At 51.7% G+C, this 14,525-nt stretch overlaps 1 protein-coding gene across 2 annotated transcripts in view; it reads left to right on the top strand.

Annotated features, from left to right (window-relative positions):
• Positions 1 to 1,284: 1,284 nt before the first annotated feature.
• Osbpl5 (oxysterol binding protein like 5) overlaps positions 1,285 to 14,525 on the top strand; it is a 54,941-nt gene continuing 41,700 nt past the window's right edge. Inside the window, exon 1 of one of the 2 annotated variants that reach the window (XM_085841134.1) lies at positions 1,285 to 1,452. In XM_085841134.1, the coding sequence (XP_085697260.1) occupies positions 1,402 to 1,452 (51 nt within the window). In that variant the 5' untranslated portion in view covers positions 1,285 to 1,401. Of the gene's footprint in view, positions 1,453 to 2,771; positions 2,883 to 14,525 lie in introns of those variants that run through there. The other variant, XM_021166956.3, reaches the window with a different exon arrangement.

Below are 14,525 nucleotides of genomic sequence, written 5' to 3' on the forward strand. Positions count from 1 at the left end.
GCTCTCTGGTGCTTACTGGCCAACCAGTCTAGCCTTATTGGTAAGCTCTAGTCTCAATAAGAGACTCTGCCTCTAAAAGCCAAGTATGCAGAGCCTGAGGAATCACCCTGGGGTCGACCTGTGGCCTCCATGTGCGCACACACAAATAAGCCCGTTCTTTCTCTTCCCAGAATCCCTATCTAGTTCACTTAGTCGAAATAAAACCAAAATCCACATATCACCCAGGCAAGATAAGCCTCCCAGCCTCTTTGACCTCACCTCATGCTCTTCTCCCAACTTGGCCGCCCCAGCCATCCCATGAATACCAAGGGTGTAGCCTCCTCACTCCTGGAACCTACTGCTTCTGCTGCCTTGGCTGCCCTGACTTCTGGATGCCCCAAGCTCTCCCTCCCTGCACAGCTGGAGCTGGAACCTGCTCTCATTACTGCAACTTACATGTGAGGAAACAGAGGCATGGAGAGTTGCACAAACTTGCTCCAGGCTTTCCCAGGCCTTAGAACTCATCAGTGTGCCCCTGCCCACATGACCTCTGCACAGCCCCGCTCCAAGACTCTTTCCTCTCCATCTTCCACCACGCACATGCTGCTCATTTGTCAAGGAAAAGGAGGTTCGTTCAGAAGGTCAATTCGGCTTGGATATGGTTCAGTTGGTAGAACATAGGCCTGAAATGTAGAAGACCCTGGGTTCTATGCCACAGGAAACCAGATGTGGTGGCACATACCTGTAATCCCAGCACTTGGGAGGTAGGAGGCAGGAAGATCAGGAGTTCAAGCTCATCCTCAACTACATAGTGAGTTTGAGGCCACGTGAGAGCCTGTCTAAAACAGAGCAGACAGACTAAGACCTTGAAGGAACGAGGTTCTGCGTGACAGTGCTCTGCTCAGCAGCAGCAAGATTAGAGCCTGCCTTCATTCACAAGAATACCTTTTCCAGCCCTGCAAGGAGCAGGATGGAGACTTCAGGGAAGCCTAGCTGCAGCTATGCACCTGTACCTGAGCCACACAGGTGGCACTTCCTCAGTCCCCACTTGACCATCTGGCATTGGGGCAATCTCGTTCAGACTGTGTTCCTCAGCCCACCCTTCCTGCTATCATGCACAAGCCTCCCCCATTTGGCCAGTAATCTGGCTCTTATAATCCATATTCAAACAGCAAGTGTAGGCAATTTTGCTGAGACCTTGCCCCAGGGGACAGGGACCTTGTTTTCTTCTTTGAGTCCCTCAAGGACTGGCTCTAGCAACTGCTGATTTACTGGGTTCTAGCAGCCACACCCAGCTTTTTGTTTGAGCTTGGGGCAGACCTAGCAGGCAGGCTGGTCTCCATCTGTGAAGCGGCCCACACTGCACACAGTCCTGCTGGAAGGGCAGAGCCACCCCTCACACCTCAAGAAGGCAGTTTCACCATGGCCCTGAGCATCTTGTCTGAGCAGTTCTGCATCCGAAAGCCTCGCCAGGTGACTGGGGTTGGGTAGGGATGGTCCCATGATGAACTGAGAATGAGCCCGCCTAAGCTCCTTGCCTGTGCACAAGATGCTGGTACTTGCCCACCAGGTGGAACCCTAGCCTCTGTCTAACAGGGGAGGCATGGCTAAGGCTAAGTGGACAAGGGGTCAACAGAGCCTGGAAGTTGAGCTATTCCAGGTTTGCACGCCACAGCCCTACCCAGTGGCTTTTAGCAGCAGTGGTTTTCCATAGCCTGGAATCACTTCGGCTGTCCAGCACCTACTAACAATGTGGGAATCAGCTGGGGCTCTGCCCACACTCACACCGGTATTCCTAGGGTAGAAGGTTCTGCTGGGAAAGCCTCTATACCCTTCTGTGTCCTACCTGATTCCAGCGGCTGGAGGAGGCAGGCTAAACTTCCTGCTTGGGTGGCTCTTGGGAACTCTACAGGAAGGACCCTTACACACACACACACACTCACACACACCAAAGAACCTCATGCTGAGGGTCTCGGCTGGAGACCCCTAAGATCAGCCTCTATATATGGGTGGTATAAAATTAGAAAAGTGTCTTCTAAATACAAGAGGATTGAGGAGTCTAGAAAGTTCTTGGAGAGTGGTAAAGGGTGGTAGACACATAGGAGGTCTTGGTTATCAGGATAGTCAGTTTAAAAAGTATTATTATTTCTATTTGTGTGTGTGTGTGTGTGATGTCACATGGGTGTAGGTGCCAGCAGATGCTAAAAGAGGTTGTCAGATCACCTGGAGCTGGAGTTACAGGTGGCTGTGAACAGCCTGACCTGGGTGCTGAGAATGGACCCGTGATCTTGTGGAAGATTAGCATATGCTCTTAACCTGACTCATCTCTCCAGCCCCAGGAGTCAGAGTCTCAGCCAAGGCATCCTGAAAGAAGTGTAGTGGGACTCATGGATGGTGACCAAGGGGTCCCCTTGAGCCCCTGTGTAGGACAAGGCCAGTGGGGTTTGGTTTTGGAGGAGGGGGTTCTTCTTATGTTCTGGAAGGGGAAGGGCACCGCACCCAGGTATGCTTCTCAAATAGAAGACCCCTCCCAAGATTAGCGCTGCTTACCGCCACCCCCCCCTCCTTTGGCTATTTGTGGGGCGGTGTCCCCAGCCCTGGCGCGCAGGTGCCACCGACTTGTCTATACTTAAGGATTCCTGTGCCCCCCAGCGTGCACCGGGGAGGAGGCTCAGGCTCCGGGCAAGGACTGGGTCCCCAGCGCGCCTCCCCAGCAGCCGATCCGCCCTAGGTCCACCCGGGGTTTTGCGTCTGCCGCGCTCTCCTCCCTCCTCCGCCCTCCGCTCCCTCGCTCCGCCTCGCCTGGATCAGCCCTCTGGTATTTCCTGCTGCTCAGCGACAGCTGAGCCCCTCGCGGGCCCAGGCGGCCCGGCCCGGCCCCAGCACTGAGTGCAACCAGCACGGTAGGAGCTCCGCTGCTGGGAGGACCGGGAAGGATGGGGCTGGTGGAAGGCCGGGAAAGGCCAGGAGGGGATTCAGTAGGCCTGAGAGGCTTCAGGGCCACAGAGCCGGCGTGGGGGTCGGGGAGCCCTCAGGGGCTGGTCTGGGGGAGCCCCTGCATAGATCCAAACAGCAGCTTGTATGGGAAAACAGCGCCTGGCTGGGGAGTCCGAATGCGTGGAGACTTCTGGGTGGCGGGTGGGGCCCGCGTGTGGGTGCGGCATGTCCAGCCCCGCTCCCACTTGGTGAGGCTAAAAGGAGTCAGGACTAGGTGAATGGGTGGGAGGGTCTGGCAGCCTCCGACCCTGGGTGTGGAGGGGTCTGTACCCCAGCCCAGCAATAGCAGGGAAGAGGTGTCTAAAAGGTCCTGTAAGATCTTGGGTCTGAGATGGCAGTTCCTTGGCTTGATTCTCAGGATGGTTCGTCAGGGTCCGCAGAGCAAGTGACTGCTGACCTATCTTGCCCTTGGACTCTGTCCACCCATGGCCTCTCATAGGACTGAGCCCCTAGAGTAAGGGAGGGAGCTTGGCATTGTCCAGATGACTTGAGCTGCACTTGCGGATTTCTACGACTGGGGTGGGTAGGACTTGAGCCCCTCCCAGCCACAGGTCCAGCTGGCTTTGCCTCCCACTTCAGATATCCTGGCTTTTTAGGTCCAAGTCCCTGATCCCAGTTGTGAGTGGCTCCTGGGGTTGTGGGTAGACACCCCCAATCAGGGCCAAGGGGGGCTTTTTCACCCCTCACCCACCCTGAGCCAGGCTGGGCTTGGCTTACTAGAACCACTGATTTGAATTTCTTGTCTTTTGCTCTCTGTTCCTCCCTGGGACTTGTCACCCACTTGTCTGTACTTAAAGGTTCCTATATGTATCCACCTTTGGCTCCAGCCTCAGCTACACACCTCTGTCTGGTCATAGGAGCAGAAGTGGTGGTGTCAGGGCCTGGAGAAGTGGGAAAGACCCTTGGATGGGGTGGATATTGCACTTTTGAGTTTGTTTTCCATGTCCCCATCATCCGTCTGCCTGTCCATCTGTTTGTCCGTCCGTCTGTCTGTCTGTCTGTCTGTCATTTCCCCCTCTCCCTTGTGATAACAGCCAAGTGGCTGACTTTCCTTACTACATTTTTGCCCCAATATCTTTGCTCAAGCAGCAGCATAGATGGAGGGGGTGCTTGCTGAGATTTTGAACTTGGTGGGGTTCCAGAGGAGCGCAGAGAGCTTTGCAGGTGTCAGACAAATCAGGGTGATCTGGGTGGCAAGTGGTGACATCTGGCTGTCCCTTTTCAGGCTCCTGACTGCAGATCTATTGTCTGCCTGCACGTGTATGGGGCAGCGGAGTGGAGCCTTTTAACAAACACAAGGCCTGGGTGCCAAGGAACCAAGTGTTTGCCTCTGTCTGGTTTGCCTCGCCAGGTGGTGTTTAGAGAAGGGTGAAGCATCTGGGTGAGGCTATTCCCCCACAGAGCTGTGCCTTGTCTCAGGGAGATGGCTGTGCTGAGGCCCAACCTGAGCAGCAGCAAATCCTGGATGTCAGAGGGGTTCTCCTGACCAGCCAAGGGGTGTGAGTCCTTCCAAGCCTGGCTCTGGGCTCTTTGCCAATGCCTAAGGCGTCTCTTCCCCCACACCCTGATTGTGTCTGCCATGCTGAAGATATCCAGGGTCAGTTTCCCTTGTCACCCAGGCTTCTTCCAAGAAGCACTCTCAGCTACAGTAGAGATCCGGCATGTCACAAGGGGGTGGGGGAGAGACAGAAATGGCACGTGCTGGGGAGTATTGTGTCTAGAATTATGTATTGTGTCTGTACTGGGGCCTTGAGCCATCTGTGGTTCAGCCAGCCACATGCAAGTAGACACACGCCACTCCTGGCACACCGGTACTGAGCTTGCTCAAGGTAGTAGGGGTGTGTCCCACCTTCATCCCCATTTATTGTTCAAGAAAAGGGTGGGTCAGAGCGTGGGGCTGCTTCTTGGAAACATGTGGGTTTGGGAGCTTGAATTCTGACTCTGAGATACAAATGACCTCAAGCATGAGGGACTACTGAGTTCAGATGCCTCCCTGGAGGCACTGCAGGCTGTTTGCAGGGCTGGCTATGCAGCCCAGGTGAGCATCTTCAGTGTTGGGTGGGGCAGGGCAGTGAAGCTGGCCTTTCCACAGGCTGCCCACTAAAAGCCATACTGCCTGTCCTGGGATGATGTCCTGTTGCTATTGAAGGCTGCCCTGTAGGAAAACTACTGTTCTCTGTGAATCCTCATGTGACTTACTGAGCCTTAGCTCAAAGATAAAGAATTCACAACCTGCCCAGATCCCTAAGGGTTTACTGACCACTCATTAGAGAAATATGCATAGATAGGGAATTTTGCACTGGGGTCAAGGACAAGGCCTTGGATTTGGGATCCTATTGGGAATGTCTTTGCATTGCAATTTCCAAGAGTGGGCTCAGGAGCATGCACACGTGGGAAGCGGGTTGCCTTGTTCTGGCGTCTCAGCTGAGGGGACTGGCACCAGTCATGGCATCAGGAAAAGGCTTGGGATGCCATTAGGGCAAAACAGAGACTCCAGCTTGGAGTTCTTTGTCCACAGATCTAGCTGGGGAATCTTCATACCTCATAAAGAAGGAAGGATACGAGGCAGATGTGCAGAGGACTGGCCCACAGTGGGATCCTTATGAGGATGATGACAGGCCTGTGGGATGGGAGGAACCTAAAAACCATTGAGAAAAGTTGGGGAGCCACCTAGTCAGACCCCTAGGCTCACCCTGGTCAATGTAGCCTTACTAAGGTTATCCAGGTCATTGAGACATAAGAGAAAGCCTTTATAGGTCAAGGCAGGAGCCTGGCTGACCAGTGTAGATTGACCAGTATGGAAGAACCTAGAATATACAATGGCCTTTGATCAAGGCTCAGAGTCACTCAGGCTCTAAGCTCAAGCTTCACAGGACTTTCCCAGCTCCCCACCTGCCCAGCTCCTGCATAGGGCATCAGTGTTCCCCACCTCACTAGCCCTCCCTTCCTATCACACCTATCTAGTCCTCCAGCCAGCAGTGAGCAGCCTCTACACACCTGGGCTTAGGGACAGAGCACTTATTCCAAGTCTGTGATGCTCTGGCTTCTATTCCCAGCACAGCCAAGGTGCAAAGGAGTGTGTGTGTGTGTGTGTGTGTGTGTGTGTGTGTGTGTGTGTGTAGCCTGACCTTTCACAGCTCTTCTATTCACCATGGGTCTCTGGGTTAGCTCATGGTCACAAGGGAGCTACACCTGGCTTCTGCTTTCACCTCGCCCCATTCCTCACTCCCAGGGACTCATACGCATGCCTGGTTTTCTTACCCCAAGGCCTTGCACTGACTGCAATCTCTGTGGTCAGCTTTCCCAGATCTGATCATGGCTGACCCAGGTTCCACCAAAGGTGTCACTCCTCCCCAGACACCCTCTGTCCCTGTCCTAAAGTGACTGTTTTAAGTTCAGTAGCTCTCATGTTTCCTTCTTAACATCATGTAACTATATCTGAAGTTATCTTGATTTATTTAATTTGATGTCTAAATATTCAGAGAACAGTTGGGCCAGAGGCAGCCTGCGAGAGGGTACTCTCACCTAGCATCTTGTCTGTTCTCTGAATGTGAGCTCTAGGCTCAATGCCCAGGGCCGGGCACACAGTCAGCCTTCAGTTCCTGTGTGAGATTAGAAAGGAAATCCCCAGAAAGTGGCAGGTCTGAAACCAACTGCCCACCTTGCCTTCCCTCCCCTGCCTTCCCAGCATCAGGAGGTAGGAGACCTACTGTGGCATTGTGTGTGACTCTTGCTTCTCAGCCTTCAGCCTCTGAATTAGGAATGACTCCTGCAGATCAGCCTTGGCGCAGAAGACCCCTGTATCCTTATGTGGTATGTGCAGGTGGCTGTTGGCCCTTGCTCAAAGTCAGACAGAAAAAAAGAGTTAACTCACCAGGGCTCATAACTTAAGTAGAGACCTAAGAGATCTCCTACTCACAGGATGCTGGCCTGGTGTGGAGTTACCTTCCCTGGACAAAGGCCTGGGGAGTTTGGAAACCTGTAAAGTCACAGAACCATCTCTCCAGGGGTTGGTGGGCACACGGAGTGCCTGCATAGGGAGAAGCCAGGCCTCCAGGAACAATGCAGAGAATGTTTGTTGGCCTATACCTTTTCCTTTCTGCTGAGGGACAGGTTCTCACACCCAACCTGGGAGAACGTGAACAGGAATATAGCAGTGGCACACGGGCAGGCATGCCCAGGGCAGGTGGGTGGGGATCCTGCACATTCTCTGGGTGAGTGCAGTATAGAGAGTTCAGGTCCCTTAGAGAGGATCAGGCCTGGGAAGTGGTCTCCACTCATAGGCTGAGGTGGCTCCTGTCTGAACTCTGCCTCTGCCTTTCTTTTTTTCAGACTAGGAGGGAAGCCACCTCCCTCCATTGATCATAGCCAGTGCTGCTTTCCTAAGTACAGAGGTAGAGGAGCCTGGGGCTGATTAGTAGGCACAGGGCAGGTGGAAGAAGGCAGGCCAGGTTTCTGGTTTACAGGACAAACTTTGTGCTCAGCTGTATTCGTTCAGGGGGTCAGCCTGTGGGGTAGGAACTGGAATAGTGCTTGTCTTCTTTGTTCTGGAAGGGTGAGCCAGGACAGGGAGGGGCTGCTAAGCTCTGAACCACTCTTGGTCCCTCCAATCAGCCACAATCCCAAATGCTCAAACCACTCAGACCAGTCAGATCCCTGGTACCATACCTGGCTTCTGAGACTCGCAGGGGCCTTGGCGAAATAAGTGGATGGAAAGCCCTGGCCATGGAAACCTTACAGAAATGTTGTATCCCAAGTGTTCTGCCATGATGGTTCTTTGTCTTCAAGTTACCTGTCATTGTGTGTATCACTGGACTCAAGTGAAGTCCCCAGTATTGGGTGACATCGGCCATTATATACTGAGTGTATTTTATATTCCTTAAAATCCCAGTCAAAGGTGTCTACTCTCCAGCCATCATCTCCCTTGGCACTCCCACCTGCTGTCACCACGGGCCTTCTGCGGGTGGAATCCCAAGTGGACCCTGCTTCTACTCAGGACCTGCCCATCCCTACCTTTACAGCTCCTTCTCTGCTTATGACCTTAGCCTCAGTCCCAGCTGTCCTAAGCTGTCTGTGTGGGTGGTGGACACCCAACCTGTGAAAGGCAGTGATTCCGTGGGACCTCAGTGTCAGGAGCATGCCTGCTGCCACCTACAGAACTGGGGTCCCACAACTCGGAATCTTCACGTGGAGCAGGTCCAGAGAGACCCTCTGATCCAAGACCTCGAGAACTGTGGAGTCTCCTATCTCTGACCCCCATTCGCCTACCAATCATCGCTTGGCTTAGGAACCAGATCTTTCATTAGCCAGGCCTGGGTACCAGGACTAGTATTCAGTCTCCAAGATGACTGAATGGCAGGGGTGGTAGCAATTCCCAGGCCATTCTGGCCTCTGGAGCATGCCTGTCCCCTGGGAAGACTTGGCTGTGGGAAGGGCGTGGCAGCTCTGAGTCCTTTGATGCTACCCTCTTGTTCCAGAGTTCCACATGCCCAATCCTGAGCCTTCTTTCTCCAGCCCTTTCCAGGCTTCTCTGGGTAAATTTGGGCTGCTGATGCCCCAGCTCTCATTTTAATAGGAGTGCAAGGTTTCCTCCACCCAGCATCAAGTTCTCTATCCTTAAGGCTCCTTTACCTGACTCTGTCCTCTAACCAGCAGATCCAGGGACTCCTGTAAGTACATGATGTTCAGGCAAGAACTTCTCCAAGCAGAGGTTCTCCACAGAGCAACACACACACACACACACACACACACACACACACACATTCTCTCACACACACTACAATGCTCCTTAAACCATTTTCTATCATTAGAGTCACATCATGTTTTTTGCATAAAAAGTTTCTGTTTATTCTAAAGAGTTTGAAAGCTGCTCCTTACCCCTCCCTCCCACCGGCTCTCACACACTGGCACAGACAGATGCATTCAGTGTCACTCAGCACTCATGTCTAGCCTGCAGCCTTGTGTGGCTTCCCCATGGCTGATGTACCTGCTACTGGTGACAAAGCCCACTTTCCCATGGCCCCACCCTACTGTCCTGCAGTCCCTGGACCAGGACAGAAGCAGCTCTGAAAAGCAGGTACCAGCATGAGCAACAAACCTTTACCTGATGCCCTGTGGCATCCTTTGACCTCTGTGGGCAGAGGGACAGAGCAGCCAGCTTTGAAGGGAGCCCTCACCCACTGAGGCGCTATGCTGGGTTTCCACTTTGGGCCTGGCACCTGCAGGAAAGCGTGGGCTCCAGCTGCTGAGAGGCCTAGATTCTGCCTCTGAATAGCAACAGAATGACAAGTCCCTGGAAAGCAGGTCCCCAAAGGGCAGGCGAGGCTGCTAGGAAGAGGAGGGCATTTGGCTACATATTGATAGGGAGTTTGGGATGTAAAGAGGCTGTTGGCTTTGACCCAGAAATTCAACCCCAGAATGTTAACCCAAGGGTGAGGCTGCTCAGGGCAGGGCTTGCTTGCTGGTCTCAACTCAGTGACCACTGCTAGCTATTGCCGATGGCCAAGCAGGTAAGCTGTTGTAGAGGGTCCTGGGGGAAAGGGGATAGAGGACTGATGTTTGACACCTGAGGGACAGATTGGCGTGCACAGCTTGGGTGGACTTGTCCAGGCTCTGTGAATCTAGGTGGTCAGACACACATCCTTGCTGCCCTTTCTTCTCAGTGAGCTCTTTCCCAATACAAGTCTTTCCCGATGGCGTCCACCATAACCAGTGCCTACCTTCCCAGGAGAAATTGAACTGGGCAGCCTGGACCACTTTTCCTGTAGTCTCAACTGAAGGTAGAGGATCGAGGTCTCTGGTGGCCAGGAGCACAGCCATCCTCACCCCTACTTCCTTCAGTATGACTCAGGGCAGCTAGTGCTGGTGGCCATGTGGCTATCTTACCAGCCTGAGTATGGGCCTGGCTCTGTGGACCTGCCCCGAACATGGCCCTGGCTTAGCTAGGCCTCTTGCTGCCTGCATCCCTCTGTCTTCTCAGATGTCCTGCCCTGGATGAAAAGCTTGTCCCTGTCTCTGTCTGGGACATTGACCCAGTGTCCCCAACATGTGTGTAGTACATGCAAGATGTTTGGGATGGGTTCAGCACCCAATACCTGGCTCATATCACCCATATCTTCTGGCACCCACATCAGTAGATGTTAGCCTGTTTCTTCAGGGCACCTACATTAGTGGAGGCTAGCCTGTTTCTTCAGGGTGGCCCATCATTAGTCTAACTCAATATTCTGTATCTTTCTTTCTTTTTTATTTTTTTTTTAATTTTTTTTTAAATTTTTTGAGACAGAGTCTCATTACTACATGTCCTGGCTGGTCTGGAACTCCCATCTAGACCAGGCTGGTCCTGAAGTCTCAGAGCACTGCCTGCCTCAGCCATTTGGTTTCTAGGATTCAAGATGTGTAGCACTACACCCAGCCCTTTCCTTCCTTAAAAAAAAAAAAAGGAAAAAACAAACAAACTTTTGTGGGGCTATAGTGTCTGAGGACAGCTTGTGGGAGATGGTGAGGTGGTTCTTTCCTTCTACCATATAAATTCCAGGGATTTAATTCAGGTCACAAGGCTTGCTGGCAAGTGTCTTTTTTTTTTTAAAACCAAGTGGGCCATCTCATAGGCCTCCCTTATCCCTCTTTTGGATGTTTAACCTGTGGCTGGTGCACCTCATTAGGCTGAGGATTGTAATGAATATAGCCCAAGACAAAAGCATAAATTTTATTAAAATATTGTGTTTTATTAAAATATTGCAGGGCATGAGTCTGGCTTTTGTTATTGTTGTTGTTTGTGATACTGGACTGAACCTCTGAACCTGTAAGCCAGCCCCAATTAAATGTTTTTATAAGACTTGCATTGGTCACAGTGCCTGTTCACAGCAGTAAAACCCTAACTAAGACAATGTCCTATCCTATTGTCAAAGGTTGTGTCAAAAGGTTAGACACAACTGCTCTGTGGGCTAGAATCTCCCTGCTGCCTTACTGGTCCCAACTTCCTTCTATCCAAGCTTAGTGGAGCCCACTCTTCTCTCTAGCCAGCAAGTGTCCCACGGTTGCTGTGTGACATGTCTGTGCCATTTAGGTGTCTTGCTGAGCACCAAGGCATATAGACTCTGGATCATTAGCCATGAGGCTCCCACCCCCAGTGACGCCGAATGTCCAGACCTCAGTTTCTCTTGTTCATCTGTGAAATGGGTTGTCCTGTTGCCAGGCTGGTAGGGATGCTGAGAAGATTCGACAAGAGCATGAACTAGATCTACTGTGAGTGCAGGGTCCAGCCAGGACACGGTTTTGTTTAGAGATGACACGGGATCTCAAAATGGGGAGAAGCCCTTCCTTTCATTAATAAAAAACGTCGATTAATAATTAAGCATTGTGAAAGCTTTAAACTCAGAAACCATATAAACCAAGCGAAGCCATGCTGGCCTCAAGAGTCAGAGTGTGCCAGCTTTATCGAGGCATCCATGTTTGTCTGTATTTGTTTCAGGTTGGTTCTGAGAGGTCAGTCATACTGCTGAGGGAGGAAGAAAGGTCCCCGTGCAGTCCCTCCACTGCAGCACCTTCCCCAGGGACTGCAGCTCCAGGTTGTCCTTGTAGCCATTCCCAGGCCTTCTCTGAGTGCCTTTACTGTTGGAGGATGGGCTGTCATGAGTGGACACTGTTCTCGGGCTCCAGTTATGGATGGTCCCGTCTCAATCTGGTGTTGTTTTGTTTGTCTTGTTTTTTGGAGACAGCGTCTCACTCTGGAGCCCAGGCTGGCTTGGAACTCACTGCAATCCTCCTGCCTCAGCTTCCAGAGTGCTGAGGTTTCATTCTGCTCACCCCTTCCTTCTGCTTGTGTCTCAGATGCTGTAGAAAGTGGTGCCCAGCCTGGGCAGCTGGCCTCTGCTCTGTGGTTACAGAGCCTCCTGTTTTTCTTGCTTTGTGTGGAAATGTCTAGTTTACTTCCATTCTCTCTGGCTGGAGTACTATGTCCAGGTATCTTTCAGTGCATCTGTAAAGATCTTCTAAGGGATGGGTAGCTAAGGGGTGTCCATCATCATTGAATTTGGATGTAATCACATTCCAACTGGAGTGCATTCCTGACTCTCCTGGCCTTGGGGGCTCTATCTACCACATGCATTCATCTATTGCTGGAGAAGACTCCAATTCCTCTAATCCATTTAGAGGGAAGATATTATAGGGAGTATGGTTTCCCCCACCCCCAGCTTGCATAATAAAGGCTTGTTCCCACAGATGCTTGCCAGGCCTTCTAGCATTTCTAATTGGCCAATACAGTTTGTTAATTAAAAACCAAAAAATTGGCCTGACCTTCCCTGAGGCCCTGAGAATCCAGAAGGGTGGAGTCTGGCTGATGGACTGCAGGGTCTGCATGGAGCCAGTGCTAGCACAAGGCCCACTGTTGCCTATGGTGCCAAATGGCCTTGCACGTGGGTCTGTGATGTGATCATAGCCTTCTGTACCCATAAACATATATCAACTTTGTCAGCATTGAGCTGTTCAAACTGTGGCTGTTTTCTGTCAGCCCAGAAAGCTCAGCGGGTCGTAGGTCAAGCTTTAACTGAGCATGGCAATCCCAGCACTAACTATTTAGAACTCACACTGAAAGAGCAAGCAGGAAGTCTGTTGGACAGGTTGTCCTGTATACAGAGCCAGCAAACCTCCACAGTCATGTCCTGCCACTCACTGGTCATTTCTACCTTAGGGCTGCCTGCTTCCTGTCAATCATAGATTCCCAGGCCAGAATCCATAAGCTGGGGAGCAATTAGTGCTGTGTCTTTCCTGAGTGTTTTCTGCCTTCACTGTGTGAGGAGATCACACACCCCTAAGGCCCACCCTCCTGCCTTTCACTGGCAATGAAGGTCTGGGGTCTTCCCTGGGTCTTCTATGCTTCCCTTATCAGGCACTGTCTATAGACCCTGGTAGAGAGCCCTCAGCACCCTTGGGCATTTCAAGCTCCCTCGGTCCCTGGCACTCCTGCAGACGCTGTATCTGGAAAAGGGGGAAGACACCCCAGGGCTCCCTGCTGCCAGAGCCTGTGCCCTCAGCAGCTCAGCTGAGAGCCCTAATGCAGTGTAAGGGGAAAGCTGGAAGCTCCTCCCAGGCAGCCTTGGTGGACAACAGCCCATCCCTTGTGGCCTGGACACGTGGATCACTCGGGAATTTTTCCCAACTTGGGTCTGTGTCACCCGGCAGCCCGAGCTTTCCATTGGTGTAAACTGCAGTTTAAATGAACAACCGCACATAAATAACCCCCCTCACCCTGTGCGTTATTTTTAACCTGCGTCTGTTTTCCCATTTATTTGCAAACCTCGCCTATTTGGGGAACAAGCTGTGTATGTCCGGCAGGCACCTATGCCCACTGACGGCGGTCAGTCATCGTCCCTGGGGCCTCATCCCACTGAGGATGCTGGTGTTTGTCATCAGCCATAGTGGGCCTTAGGAGCTTCTGCAGGCCACTGGCGCTTTTGCCCAGATCACACTGCTAATCTTCCTGGGATCCAAGCTTTGAACTCTGTTCTATGCTCAGTGGAAATAGATAGATATAAAGGCACCAAGGACTTACCTCCTTGAAACCTTAGGTGCCATAAGAAATAACCCTCTTCCTCCAGGTATGGTGCCTTTGATCCTAGCACTAAAGAAGCAAAGGCAGGTAGATGAATTTAAGGTCAGCTTAGTCTACATATCCAGTTCTAAGCCAGCCAGGGCTAGCTGCATAATGCCTCAGAAAGAAAAAAAAGTAACCTACTTCCTGTGACTAAGTTCATTTTGTAGACCATTTGGCCCTTTTTAAAAAATTATTTTCTTATTTTTTTTTTCTTGAGATAGGGTCCCAGGTAGCCCAGATTGGTCTCAAGTTTACTACATAGCTAAAGATGGCCGTTAACTGAATTCTGGGATTGCAGATAGGTGCCACTTCACTTGGGTTATGAGGTGCTAGTGGTGGAACCCAGGGCTTCATGCACTCTGGATGAGTACTCTACCAGCAGCCACATCCTGAGCCCTGAAGGCCTTTTAATGACTAACCTCTGCTCATGCCCTCTTTACAGATGGGGACACTGAGGTTCAGAGGTAACAAGATCTTCCCCAAGTCACCACTGAATACAAGGCTAGAGCTAGAACCGGCACACAAAGTGATACTTGTGCCATAAACCCAAGGTGTAGAGAAATGGCGAGGTGTTCTAGGATTGAGCCTCTGCTGCTGCTGGGCTCCAAATTCCTTAAACTTCCTGTGGGAGGGGCTATGTTCACTGCTGCCTGGAACAACAGATAAGTGGTTGTGTTAGAAATGTGAGTAAGACCTGTTTGGAGGCTCTAGCAAGGGAGCCTCAGCCCAAGACCCATACTTCTCTATTCAGGAAAGGTTGTCCTTTAAGATTGAGCACTGTAGCTTCCTGAGGGACTTACTTAGAGCCATGAGGAAGGATGGGAACATTTGGAATATCTGCCTATCTGGCCAGATGAGCTGAACCCTGGCAATCCATGGAGTGACAGATGTTGGAGATCAAGAGAACTGGGTGCTCTTGCAGAAGACCTGGGTTCCGTTCCCAACACCCACTTAGTGG

Source organism: Mus caroli, unplaced genomic scaffold, assembly GCF_978045245.1.
Source record: "Mus caroli unplaced genomic scaffold, Mus_caroli_1 scaffold_8, whole genome shotgun sequence".
NCBI classification, from domain to species: domain Eukaryota; kingdom Metazoa; phylum Chordata; class Mammalia; order Rodentia; family Muridae; genus Mus; species Mus caroli.